Here is a 12907-nt window from a genome sequence, read left to right on the forward strand (position 1 = left end):
TGATTACTTGACGAATTGAAAACGAAGGTGCAAAACGGTAATACAGTACTCCCTCTGTCCCATATTAAGCGACTTTCTATTACATTTATTTAGACGCTTTTTAGACATAAATACATCCATATTTGAACAAATTTGAGTCATGGGACAGAAGGAGTACATGACTTGCTATGAACCAACTGATGGATGTGTATAAATGGTCCATGGTGCTAGTACACCATTTGTCTTTTGATCTTGGTTCTTCTCTCTCTTTTTTCGGAAAATCTTGGTTCTTTTTCCTCCACATTTGCCTCATCTTTTCATACTGGAGTTCTTTTTTTTCGCTTCATTTTAGGCTTTATTTGCGATCAATATTTTAGACCTTCTCGATTTGATGACTCACTGCGTTGGCTTGGCTATAGTCTCGCTGGTGAGTTGACTGCATTGCCACTTCTTTTGACTTTCGTCCCCACGTCGAATTAGGGGCTGGCCCATATAAATTTATTATTCTAATGTTGTTGTTGTTATTGTTGTTGTTGTTGTTGGGTTGGGATCACATAACATTTGTAGTGAGAAAAGGGACATTTACATGAGAGATTCTTAATTATAATGCAACACAAATGCTCTTTGTGTTTCATTATATATGCTGTGTTAGGTTTCACTAGGATAAAATTTGACCAAGAATGACTATTAGAATGTACTCTGTCCGTTTCTAAAAATAAGAAGTCATATCTTTGTCCTGAGTCAAATTTCTTCATGTTTGGCCAAATTTGTAGAAAATTCTAGCAAGATCTACAATATCAAATGGATATGATATGAAATATATATAATGAAAGATTCAATAAAACTAAAACTAGTGTTCTAGATGTTGGTAGATTTTTCTATAAACTTGGTCAAAATTTTAAAAGTTTGACTCAAGACAAAGGTAGAGTATTTAGGAACGAGAACTTTTACAGGATTATATGACTTACCACATGGAGTATACATTTACGGTTCTTGCTTAGATTTTTTTTAGCATTGTCAAGTCCATTTCCTTTAACCAAAAGTGCATGTAAACTCAACTCTTAACGGTGACGACCCACAAACGTCACCGCACGCCACTACTGACTATACTCCTCTCTATATGCCTGTCACAATACGAAAGTATCTTAAGGCAGGGGATATGATTTTTGTTCCTGTCTTCTTTATACATGGGGACCATGCTAACCTTGCAAACTATATCAGATCCAGAAAGACATCTGAAACCTAGAACCAAGAAACAGCACACAAAATAATCCTCCCTATTACTAATAAATAAAGGATAAATAAATAAATACTCCCGATAAACGTACTGGTACTATAAATAACCGGGACAATCGACAACTTTTTTCTCTGTCGTTATACCTCGCCTCTTTTCGCAAAAGCCCCTTGGAGTCTCCCGATATTATTATTAACCCGTAGAACTACGTGCTTCGCGGTTGGTGGCACAGCAGAGCGCAGCGCAGCACGGAGCACGCAGGCCCCCAAGACGGGTAGGTAGTGGACAGGTGAGGCGAAAGCGGGAGAGACAGGGGCAGGCGGCCGGGGTGACGCCGCTGCGGTATAAATTGTCGACCTGCCAATCCGGAGCATCGGAACGAAGGAAGCCATCCCGATCCACCCCTCCCCTTCCCACTCGCCCGCCCGCGCTTCCTCCCCGCGCGCACGAATCTCGCCGCCCACTGGTCAGTGATCATCGATCTCGCTCCGCAGCTCCCTCCGGCTGCTGTTAATTCTTGCCGCAAAATCTCGCTCGTCTTTCGTGGGAGAGCTTTGTTTTTTGTTTGTTTGCTTCCGCGGGAGTAGTAGTAGGTTCCGAGGTTTAATTGATTGGTTCGTCGCAATCTGCTGCTCCGCGTTGCCTGCCTACCTTGTTCTGGCAAACGCTTTTCTTGGGTTGTTTTCTTTTCGGTGAGTAGGGTCGCAGTCTTTGCGTTCTTTCTACGAGTAGTAGATTTCTTTCCTCGATCACGCCGTGTTTCTGCGGCGGCGGGGCGCCGCGAGCTTGCAGTTTGTTCAGGGGTGTGGATCTCGTCTCGTGATGCCTACATGCCGATAGAGATGTTCTTGCTGCTGCCAGATTTGACCATCTCTTCCGTTAAATGCTGTGAATTGTGGTTAAGCTTAAACCAGTTTTCCTAGGCCCTGGACTGCGATTTGGGAACTGTTTTTTTTAACTTTTTTAGGGGAATCTTCTGATCGGCAGATGTTTCATTGAGACTGTTCTTTTTGCTGGAGAGTAACTAGTTTGGTTTGTTGCTACGAATTAGGGAATGGTGGTTTGGTCTTCTTGACTGCTTCATTTCTACTCCGTACTAGTAGAATTACTGTGCTGCTCTTTTCACAGTAAGTTTCGCCAGATCAAACACCGAAGTACGAGCTTATTTTCCTTAAAAAAACTGGTATTGAGTTGTGTATAGTTGTATCTGAAATAAATGTTGTGAAGGTGCGATAGGTGTAACTTTGGGGGCGTTTGTTGGAGTTGATTACTGGTTTCTTAACTTAACACTAGTACATGGCATATTGACGTATTCAACTTTTATTGAATATATCGTGCCTTTTGTGTTCTTGGCAGTTGAGATCACTTTGTTCTCAGAAGTCTGAGGTAACCGAGAATTAGAAATACGGAGTAGTTCATTTGAAATGAAAATAGATCTAATCATGTGTAATTTTTGTTCCCTGCTTTTAGGGGCAACAGTAGCATTTCATGCCTTTAGTATACATTGCCAACATGGCCATGCGTGTACTGGAACGAGCCTAACCAAGCAATCTATCCGTGCATTCCGCTAGCTTATTTGTTTGATGTTGGATCTTCCATTTCAATGAGTCGCATGTAAATGGCCACGCTAAGTTCAGACAATCTTATGATTTAATCAGATCTTGCTCACCTTGTTAGGTCTACAGTTGAAGGAAGAAGAGAAGCATCCTATTTGTTATGGCGGGAACTGAATCTTCACAGTCATCGAGACAAAGCAGTTTTAACTCTTTAGCAAAGGACCTAGAACTTCCTTTGGAGCAAGGGTGCCTCTCTATCGTTGTACTTGGGGCATCTGGGGACCTTGCCAAGAAAAAAACCTTCCCAGCACTCTACCACCTTTTTGAGCAGGTAGTTTGACAATAACTAGTTATTCCTTATGCAAATTGCAAAATCTCTATTCTGAAAGTGATAATCTAATGTACATTCAGTTGACGCATTCCAGAGCAAGAAATCGTTTTTCATTTTTCTTAGAATGATCTGATCACGAGTATAAGCGCAAACAGTTGTAACCATCTTTCTTCCTGGGTATGCAATAATGCTGTAGGAGTCAATTCAAAGGATTGGTGTCAAACAGTTTGAGATTCTATTTATTCAACTACTACCTGTGTTACCCACCATTTGTAAATAACTGGTGGCAAATCACAGTTTAAGATTCTATTTATTCGATAGCTACCTGTGTTACCAGCTATTTGTAAATAACTGGTGGCAAACTACAGTATCCATGCTACTTCTGTGCAGTGTCTGTTATATACACTATAATTCCCAGGTCAATTGATATTAGTTTACTTTAATGTTATGTGTTACAGGGTTTTTTACAATCTGGTGAGGTGCATATATTTGGGTATGCAAGATCAAATCTCTCTGATGATGGGTTAAGAGAACGCATCCGTGGGTAAGTTTCTGGGTGCTGGAATAATTATTTGGAACTCCTTGCTTTCCATGAAACATTATCTAGAAAATGGCTCCATCGTGTTCTAAAAAAAACTCTAGGTTATCACATCTTGCTGTTGCATTTAGACACTTTAGCCTGTTTTCAGCATATCTGCATCTCTAACTACCAGGATTCTGCATACTAGTAAGGATGTCTGCCAAATTAGACTAAAATTCTGTAAGCATTGATACTAACGGTATTATGCTCTTAAAAAATGTACAGGTACCTCAAAGGAGCATCATCAGAGGAGCATATTTCAGAATTTTTGCAATTGGTAGGTTGTTGTATATAAACTCACTCCTAATTCCTTCTGCAACATGCACGTCATTATGGTAAATTTTTATTGCAGATTAAATATGTCAGTGGTTCCTATGACAGTGGAGAAGGATTTGATAACTTGAACAAGGAAATATCAGAGTATGAGAAGTCAAACGAATCGGGAAGCTCCCGCAGACTCTTTTATTTGGCATTACCTCCATCTGTCTACCCTTCAGTGTGCAAAATGATCCGAACATATTGCATGAATCCAAGTAAGTTTCTTCTATGCTTTCTCAGAAGATTATCTTCATCAGGACCTATTTTCTTTGCTTTAGTTTATAGGGCAATAAATGCATGCATTTTTATTCAAGTTATGAGGACATGATCGTTTCTGAACATTTTAGTTTCTACCTGCTATTCCTTCTAATACAAATTGACATGCATTTTTATGCGTGTTCGAGAAAAAAGTTTCCAGCTGCTATTCACTTCAGCTCAGAAAAAGTGGAGATACACTCTACTGTACTAAATTGCATTGTTACTTTTGTAAAATTTGGGACAGACATTAATGTTCTGCTTGCAGCTTCTCGCGCTGGATGGACTAGAGTAATTGTCGAGAAGCCATTTGGAAAGGACTTGGACACCTCAGAAGAGTTAAGTTCCCAACTTGGGGAGTTATTCGAGGAAGATCAGCTCTACAGGATTGACCACTACTTGGGAAAGGAGTTGGTCCAAAACTTGGTAATGTTTATAATTTTGTTCATGTATTTATATTTTACTCGCATTGGGCTAACTCTTTCTGAACTGATCACAATTCACAGCTTGTGCTTCGTTTTGCAAACCGTTTGTTCTTACCTCTTTGGAACCGTGACAATGTTGATAATATACAGGTATGCTTGTTTCTAGTTACGCACTTGGCAGTAGGCACCTTACAATTGCTGACTCAAGAAATCCATAACCTGCAGTTACTGCACCATGCAAGTAGGCATTTCTTTTGTAGGTTATTGCATTAGACCATTAGCTGTTTGCTACCTTTAATTTATTTTTGTTTTGAATGAACCAAATTAAACCTAATACCAGTGAAGAACATGGTATACTATAAAAGCTTCATTCTGTAATGAATCCAATCTTGCAGATTGTATTCAGGGAGGATTTCGGAACTGAAGGGCGTGGAGGATATTTTGATCAATATGGGTACATAAAAGCATTAAACTTTATTAAGTTCTTAATCTAAATTTTACCCTTACTTCAGTAGATCATACCCTTATAAGTAAAGAGTATTAATCTTGTAAAACATATATCTGAATCTGATAAGCAAGGTAAATTTTGATATACTACTTTAGATATGTCAGCAGTCCTAATTGGCCCTTGTTGATCAATATATCATTTTGTATTTGAAAGAGTGAAAATGTGTATTTATCTTTATTATATAGGTTTCCAAAGTTCAACATTCAAAATTATTGATTACAATTTAACAGCAACCAATTATTTAGTGTGGAAGTACCTAACCTCCCTCTTATTACTGCAGGATCATCCGTGATATCATTCAGAACCATCTGTTGCAGGTAAAAATTAATAAGATTTGTTAATTCTCCATATAGTTTTATTTTGTAATCATTTTATAACTTGGCTTCAGCATTCAGTCTGTTACTTTAGACAATAAATGCCTTTTTTCATCTTACTCATGTTTGTGTAACATTCAGCGTATTCGAGTGTATTTAACATTGATGAGCACAGCTGTCTAATGCTGAACCATATATGGCCTAACTACAAATGTTAATAGGAGTACATGATAGATAGGACTGTTTGCAGACTACAAATGTTCTTAGGAGTTAAACAGTTCGATAATAAAGTACTGCCATCTTGTGCAGGTTTTCTGTTTGGTTGCAATGGAAAAGCCTGTCTCTCTTAAGCCTGAGCACATTAGAGATGAGAAAGTCAAGGTTCTTATCTCCTCTGCTCCCCGTTAATACTGTACTTGATCATCTACTCCCTACATGCTACTCCGTACTACTGTACTGCAGCTTTGCTAGCTTGTCGTGACTTGATTTCTTCTATAATATTTAGCAGAGTACATATCGTATGTATTTCCTGTTGGTTTAGTGCTAAGCAAAATCACTTTCCTGTGTTAATGTCAGGTTCTGCAATCTGTGAACCCTATAAAGGATGAAGAGGTAGTCCTTGGACAATATGAGGGCTACAAGGATGACCCTACAGTACCAGATGACTCTAATACCCCAACTTTTGCATCTGTTGTACTTCGGGTACACAATGAAAGATGGGAAGGTATTTGTTTCATCCAGTATTTGTTCTTTGACTTAATCACGCCCTTGTCTGGATCATACCATCTCCACTTTTGGTATTAACTCCTAAATATTCATATCCTACAGGTGTCCCTTTCATTCTTAAAGCTGGTAAAGCATTAAACTCAAGGAAAGCCGAAATCCGTGTGCAGTTCAAGGATGTTCCTGGTGACATTTTTAGATGTATGTGCTTAGACATTAATTTTCATGGTCTGGTTTATTTCTGTTTACATGCAATGTGGCTACCTAATCAAGTGTGTTTTCATGGTCTAGTTTAATGGAGTTGCCTTTACATAAACTAGGCAGTAGAAAACTAGAAGTACTTTTCATAAGTCTGATACTTTGGTACCTCGAGATCTGAAATATGAAAGTAATAGGTAAAGTTTCATTAACAGTACAAAATAGGTAAAAACAGATCCCTACACCCGGGAAAGGACTTCCTTTATGTTGAATAAAATGAATACAACAACATGAGGTGAGTTTTCTTAGGAAGACTTGTGGACAAAAACAAAACTAGATAAACAGTGAAGATAGTTTCTGTCTAACCTTAAGCTATCTATCATGCTTCATAAGCTCTCCTGGCCCTATCATGGCATGTTGTTATATTTATTAGGGTGTTACGGTTTCAAAAACAATTGTTAGGGTGTTAGATTAAGATGACAGTTTTCCTCACGTGTTAGCTCAGTTGAATGCCTCTGTTGTTGACATTCTTGCTATCAATTTGTTCTCTTTTATGCCAAAGTCATAATTTGAGACCCAATGGCTGACCTAAATTTTAACCTGTTGAAGGTAAGAAGCAAGGAAGAAATGAGTTTGTCATACGCCTCCAGCCATCAGAATCCATGTACATGAAACTAACCGTAAGTCCAGCTACTTAAGTAATTTTCTAATACTTTCTCCAGTGAAATATGCTGACATCTGAGCACAACAGTATTGCTAAGATAATTTACTGACATTACATGAATTTGTGCAGGTGAAGAAACCTGGATTAGAAATGGCTACTGAACAGAGTGAACTTGATTTGTCATATGGGATGCGGTACCAAACTGTCAAGATTCCAGAGGCATATGAACGCCTAATCTTGGATACGTACGTATCATCCTTCCAGAGGCATATTATGTTTGATTTTGTCCATAGCACATTATAATGTCCACTCTCAATGTATCACACTGATGCTCAGCCATGTTTCCACAGAATAAGAGGAGACCAGCAACATTTTGTGCGCCGAGATGAGCTGAAGGTGTGCTTCCACCCCAGATGACTTTTTTGAAGACATTATTTCTTCTATTTCTTCTTTCAAAGGGCACTCTTTTTTTCATTCCCTCCCTGACATTGTGTCTGGTGGTTTCAGGCTGCCTGGCAGATCTTCACTCCCTTGTTGCACGACATCGACGCAGGCAAGCTGAAGACTGTGCCATATCAGCCTGGCAGCCGAGGCCCCAAGGAAGCTGATGAACTGAGCGAGAAGGTTGGGTATATGCAGACCCATGGTTACATATGGATACCACCCACCCTTAAATAGAGTGGTGGTTTGCATAGCCCCTCCCTGAATCCTCGTAGGTGCTGTTTAGCTAGGATGAGTGGAACTACCACGGTATAAATGCTACGGATTTTCCCGGTGCCGCCAGTTACATGGTGCTGTAATAACAATCTGCTTGGTGAAATATATACCCACTGCGGTGTGAAATAAGAATGCAGTGTTTCAATCAGTGCGAGTTATCAGTGTTGACTTGGCTGCGAATACTGATCTTTTTTTCTGATGGAATATGTGTGTTATCAGACATTGTGCATAGGCAAATCTCTAGACATCTGACCGGATAAAAAAGGGCTGGGGACTTAGTCCAGCCAGAAACATATTTGCCTGGGATGGAGAGCAGTACTCGCTCTACAGAGATCACAATGGTTTCGAAGCTCAACTTGTAAGCGGTTGAAAAGTAGGCATCTTACGGCTGCCAATATTGATGGTCGGAATCAGGAAATCCGTATTTCCATCTGCATGCACTGCATTACAAGACCTCGGCCGTGGGAGATGAGCATAATGCATGACTAGATGATGACAAGAGCCAAGGCTAGAACTCAATATGGATGCCTGATAAATATTCAAGATTGGAATAAAGAGAAACTACACAAGCTACATTCCAACTAACAACCACCAGTTCTGTTGCATAACTAGGTGACCACACGCAAAACTATAAGTAGAATGGAAAAATGGAGAAGGCATTGACTTTCCAGTGAGGATTCTGATTTGTGAACTAACATCTCATAGTTTCTACAGGGTACTAGTTTTTTTTCTAGTGCAGCACGACACAGAAGTGCAAAATCTTATCTAATTTGCAAGTGACAATAGAAGGTTTCTGCAAAGCTAAAGAGTGCCATGAAAACACTCCCCCCTACTACTGATATACAACGGTAACTGCTAGCATCATTTTCATGGTCATGTGCCAACACTATCTTCTCACTACGTCTTGATCAGCTTCTTGATTATGCTTTTCAGAGCTGGAGCACTTGCACTGCATTCTGATCAGTGAAGCATGACCTCCCCTCGTCCGCTGCCTTGCAGAGCTGCGGGTCCATGGGCACCTTCCCAAGGAAAGGGACCCCCATCTCATGGCACATCTTCTCAGCGCCACCCTTGCTGCTATCAAATACCTCACTGCATGCAACAAGCGACAGAATTCTGGAGCTTTCTCCTTGATGTAGCTCAGAGCCCACTCTGTGGCATCTACCTCGCCTCTGTCAGTTGGCTTCACAAATTTCATATCTGAAAGTTCCTGCCTCAAGCCACTCATGTTCTCAACGACACCCAGGATAGGAACGCCAACCTTCTTGCAAAAATTTATCTCCTTCCTCACGTCAATTAGAGAAACTTGCTGCGGAGCGGTGACAATGATGGCACCATCAATTCCTGCAATCTGGAGGTACTGCACAATTGAAATGTGTTCATCGGACGTTCCTGGAGGAGCATCCACCACAAGGTAATCAACGTCCTTTAGGAATTGTTTTATGAGTCCATTCTTGCGAGGACCCCTCCAAATGACAGCATCATCTGGGTTGGCAGCATGAAGCCAATTGACATGACACCAAGGTTGGATTCAACATACACCGGCGACCAGCCAACATTACTTTGATGAATATCCTGGCCTTCGAGACCTAACATTTTTGGGATGCTAGGTCCACATATGTCTATGTCAAGAAGGCCGACCTGATAGTCCATCTCAGCAAGGGCAAATGAGAGCTGGGCTGAAAAGGTACTCTTCCTGACACCACCCTTCCCAGACAACACCAGTATCTTATGTTTCACGGTATTCATTCGTTCAATGATAGCAAGCAAGTCTGGAAATAAAATGACTCAATTTAACAACGTGTCATCAATAATAAATATAGTAAATATGAAAAACTAATTGGATACTACAGATACACAAACCAACTTGACGGTATCTTAGGATAGGGATTACGTTTTACAAGAATACCATGCCAAAAGATACACATGCTTCAATGCTCCCTCACGTACAAACACTCACAGGGGCTTATGTGTGCATGTGGACCTAAGGTTCAAGGTTCATACAGCTAGGTCAAAAAATACCAGCTCACATCATCAGTAATAGCATCCACCAAGCGCGGCACACACAAAATTAACTGAAGCAAAGCTTCAGTTTATATCATATGCACATGTATGAGAACACAAGTGTATTCTTGAAGTACATTTCCCTGTGGTCAAATTGAGTTGAGCTGACACTTTTTCCAGTGATCAAATTGAGTTGGGGTGACTAATCAATGAACTAACTGTAGAATCCATCAGTCAACTCTTGTATTTTCCTAGTCCATACCAAACCATTGTTTCATAGCTTATACTCCGTATCATCTAAACTTCTTCAACATCAGCAAATTCAGGGTCAGATATACTAAAACAACTTCTACACATTGAAATCATTTGCTCACTGGTTGAGCTTGCTACAACCAAATTGTAACATCTGCTGCGTGCGAACTAAAGACAATTGCAAAGCATGCTCACGCAAGTGCAGACTGTACGCCCTCTAATAAAGTCGTGCTCAACTGCAACAACAACAACCTGACCACGGCAAGCATTGATCACGCAACATTGCTAGCAAGCAAGCAAACCACACGGCGGTTGCGCCAATCGCACAAATACCAAATTGGGGAACCAGTGGCACGTACGGTAAGGTGCAGAGGGCAGGGTGGGTTTTACCGGGGTCGGGACCCTTGGGCGCGGTGGCGCAGATCTGCTGGTTGGGGCACCCGGCGCAAGAGTCCGCCTTCCCCGCCGCTTCCGACTGCGTCCCGGGGCAATCTGCGGCGGCGCAACCCAGAAACCGGTCAGAAACGAGCCGTAAAACCCTTGGATGCAATAAACCCGCGGGGTGCAAGCAAGTGGTTGGGCCGTACGCTCGTTGGCATTCTCCGGGACATCGCCGCCGCCGCCGTTCTCCATTGCTTCCTTTCGATCGACCGCTTCCCCGTTCCTCCTCTCGCTGCTACGGCGGCTGCTGTTGGATACTCAGACGAATCCCACCTAGCCCGACGACGACGCTCTATTCTTTCGTAAGGACGCTTTTGCCCCTGGGCCCAAGCCGGTCATGTTGTTTTGTTGTGTTCGACCAAGACGGCCGCTTTGTTCCCAAAACGACCCAGACGGAACCAGCCTAGCCCATCCACACGCGAGACCTAGCGGCCATGGCAGCTTCTCCGCAGGCGGCGGCCGCCGGTCGTCACGCGCTGGGCCGCGGGACTGCGCCGCCGAGGTCGAGGTTCCGCTCGGCTCGGCCGCCCTCGTCGCTCGAGCCGCCACACCGCGCAGGTGAGCGACCCCGCCCCCGCCATGACTGGCGCAGCTCTATTGTTACTGTCACTCTCACGGTCTCTCACCCTCCTCCAGAGAGCTTGAGAGTGTCTGAAAGGGCGTTACACGTTCCGTCATGCAAACCTGTTGAGAAATGCTTGCCATAGTTGCGTTTAAATTGAGGTTGTCTTTGATTGCTTGAGCTTTCTGATTGTTTCAAACTTGTTTGCAATCGGTTCAGTGTTGCAAGTTGTGCATGTGTTATCAGAGAATCGGAATATTATGCTCAAATCTTCCAAATAGATTGGGAAAAAAAGAGATTGGAACCTATCATTTTCAGCCACGTAGAGTTTGCTTCGTTGGGTATTCACCTTACGCCTGTCGAAACGGTTGCTTGTCCCAAGCATGTCTGCTTCCTGAAACAAGGCAAGGAATAAACCCTTGGTGGTTGCTTGCAAAATTCTTCCTTCTCTTCATACAAGAGAAGCATAACTTTGTCATGAGTTACATGCACATCGAGGTTGACCATTCTTGTGGAGCACTCCCTAGATGCTTTCCCAACCATTGTGTGCTTATCCAAACTGCATTACCATTTAACATGCTTTCTAACCATTGAGCAGCTTCTTATTTGTTCAGGTCACTCCTGCCCATTCCAACGGCCTTTTGTTCAACACCTCATGTGCGTCTAACTCCGTCTGCATTCTTGCCGTCAAGACGAAACTTTGAAGGCTATATTCCTCGTAGCTGCTCAGGTTCATCGTTGCGGATCTATACCCGGTCATCATTGTTATCCCTCTCGCCATCTTCAGCCCTCATGGTGTCCGCCCAGCTTCCCTCTTCTGACGTAGCCCAACGGTCAGAGGAGTGGTTTGCCCTCCGGAAGGACAAGCTCACCACAAGCACCTTCAGCACTGCATTGGGCTTCTGGGCCGGCAACAGACGGTCGGAGCTGTGGAATGAGAAGGTATTTGGACCAACAGAACTCAAGTTGGCGGAGGCAGCCATGTCTGCCATGGCCTGGGGAACCAATCATGAAAGCATGGCGGTAGAGCAGTACACAAGCATCACAGGAAGATCGGTGGGTTCCCTTGGCTTTGCAGTGCACACAGAGGCTAACTCTGGATGGCTTGGAGCTTCACCTGACGGCATTCTTGGGTGTGACCCCAATGGCGGGATCCTGGAAGTCAAGTGTCCATACAACAAGGGTAAGCCTGAGCTTGCTCTGCCATGGCGTATCGTGCCATACTACTACATGCCGCAGGTGCAGGGCCTGATGGAGATAATGGGTAGAGACTGGGTCGACCTCTACTGCTGGACCCCCAATGGGAGCAGCCTCTTCCGGGTCCCTCGAGACCGCGCATACTGGGAGCTCATCCACGACGTCCTGCGTGAATTCTGGTGGGGCAACGTAATGCCTGCACGGGAGCTCGTACTGCTCGGGAAGGAGGCCGAAGCGAGATCCTTCGAGCCACAGCCCAAGCACCGGCTCACGAACCTGGTGATAGTTAAGAGCAGGAAGCTGGCTTCTGAAGCCAAGTTGTTGTGTAGGGACGTTGGTGGGCATGTAGAATTCTTCCCATGAGTAATTCTGTCAATGGTTGTACAATGTATTCTGGTATTCTTTAATTTAAATCAAATCCTGGATTACTTACTCCCAAAAGATTGCACCCGGTATCCCTTGTTTTTGTTATGGTTTAAATAGTACGTAGTATAATCTTGTGCGACGTGTCCTATGATCATTCCATACGGCCATTTTCTGAAACTACTGAAACTAGAAAGCAGGTAGCAATGAAGCAGGTGGGTAACCTAAACAAATGCGCAGATGCAATTTGCTTCTTACTCATGGGATGTGATCGATCATGCCACAT

General features: G+C 42.8%; 2 protein-coding genes and 1 pseudogene across 6 annotated transcripts; 2 read left to right on the plus strand and 1 right to left on the minus strand.

Moving 5' to 3' along the window:
• Positions 1-1465: 1465 nt before the first annotated feature.
• LOC100827539 (glucose-6-phosphate 1-dehydrogenase, cytoplasmic isoform) lies at positions 1466-7950 on the plus strand. Of its 2 annotated transcripts, none has more exons than XM_010241739.3 (16): positions 1466-1679; positions 2899-3100; positions 3559-3644; positions 3906-3957; positions 4033-4213; positions 4522-4679; positions 4760-4828; positions 5074-5132; positions 5467-5503; positions 5810-5881; positions 6077-6224; positions 6329-6424; positions 7031-7101; positions 7215-7330; positions 7436-7481; positions 7593-7950. In XM_010241739.3, the coding sequence occupies exons 2-16, from the start codon at positions 2930-2932 to the stop codon at positions 7761-7763; spliced, it is 1533 nt and encodes a 510-aa protein (XP_010240041.1). In that variant the 5' UTR covers positions 1466-1679; positions 2899-2929; the 3' UTR covers positions 7764-7950. The 2 variants fall into 2 exon arrangements, with proteins under 2 accessions (XP_010240041.1, XP_003580004.1); XM_003579956.4 differs by having other exon boundaries at positions 1467-1679; positions 2891-3100.
• Positions 7951-8353: 403 nt separating this feature from the next.
• Positions 8354-10802, minus strand: LOC100828148 (annotated as a pseudogene).
• Positions 9371-12699, plus strand: LOC100828448. 4 transcript variants are annotated; one of them, XM_024456422.1, is made up of 2 exons: positions 9371-9489; positions 11676-12699. In XM_024456422.1, exons 1-2 carry the CDS (start codon positions 9470-9472, stop codon positions 12619-12621), a joined length of 966 nt encoding a protein of 321 aa, XP_024312190.1. In that variant the 5' UTR covers positions 9371-9469; the 3' UTR covers positions 12622-12699. The 4 variants fall into 4 exon arrangements, with proteins under 4 accessions (XP_024312190.1, XP_014751400.1, XP_003580007.1 ...); XM_014895914.2 differs by lacking the exon at positions 9371-9489 and adding an exon at positions 10822-11057; XM_003579959.4 differs by lacking the exon at positions 9371-9489 and adding an exon at positions 10869-11057 and having other exon boundaries at positions 11660-12699.
• Positions 12700-12907: the final 208 nt, after the last annotated feature.

The sequence above is a fragment of the Brachypodium distachyon genome, chromosome 5 (genome assembly GCF_000005505.3).
Source record: "Brachypodium distachyon strain Bd21 chromosome 5, Brachypodium_distachyon_v3.0, whole genome shotgun sequence".
In the NCBI taxonomy this organism is placed as follows: Eukaryota; Viridiplantae; Streptophyta; class Magnoliopsida; order Poales; family Poaceae; genus Brachypodium; species Brachypodium distachyon.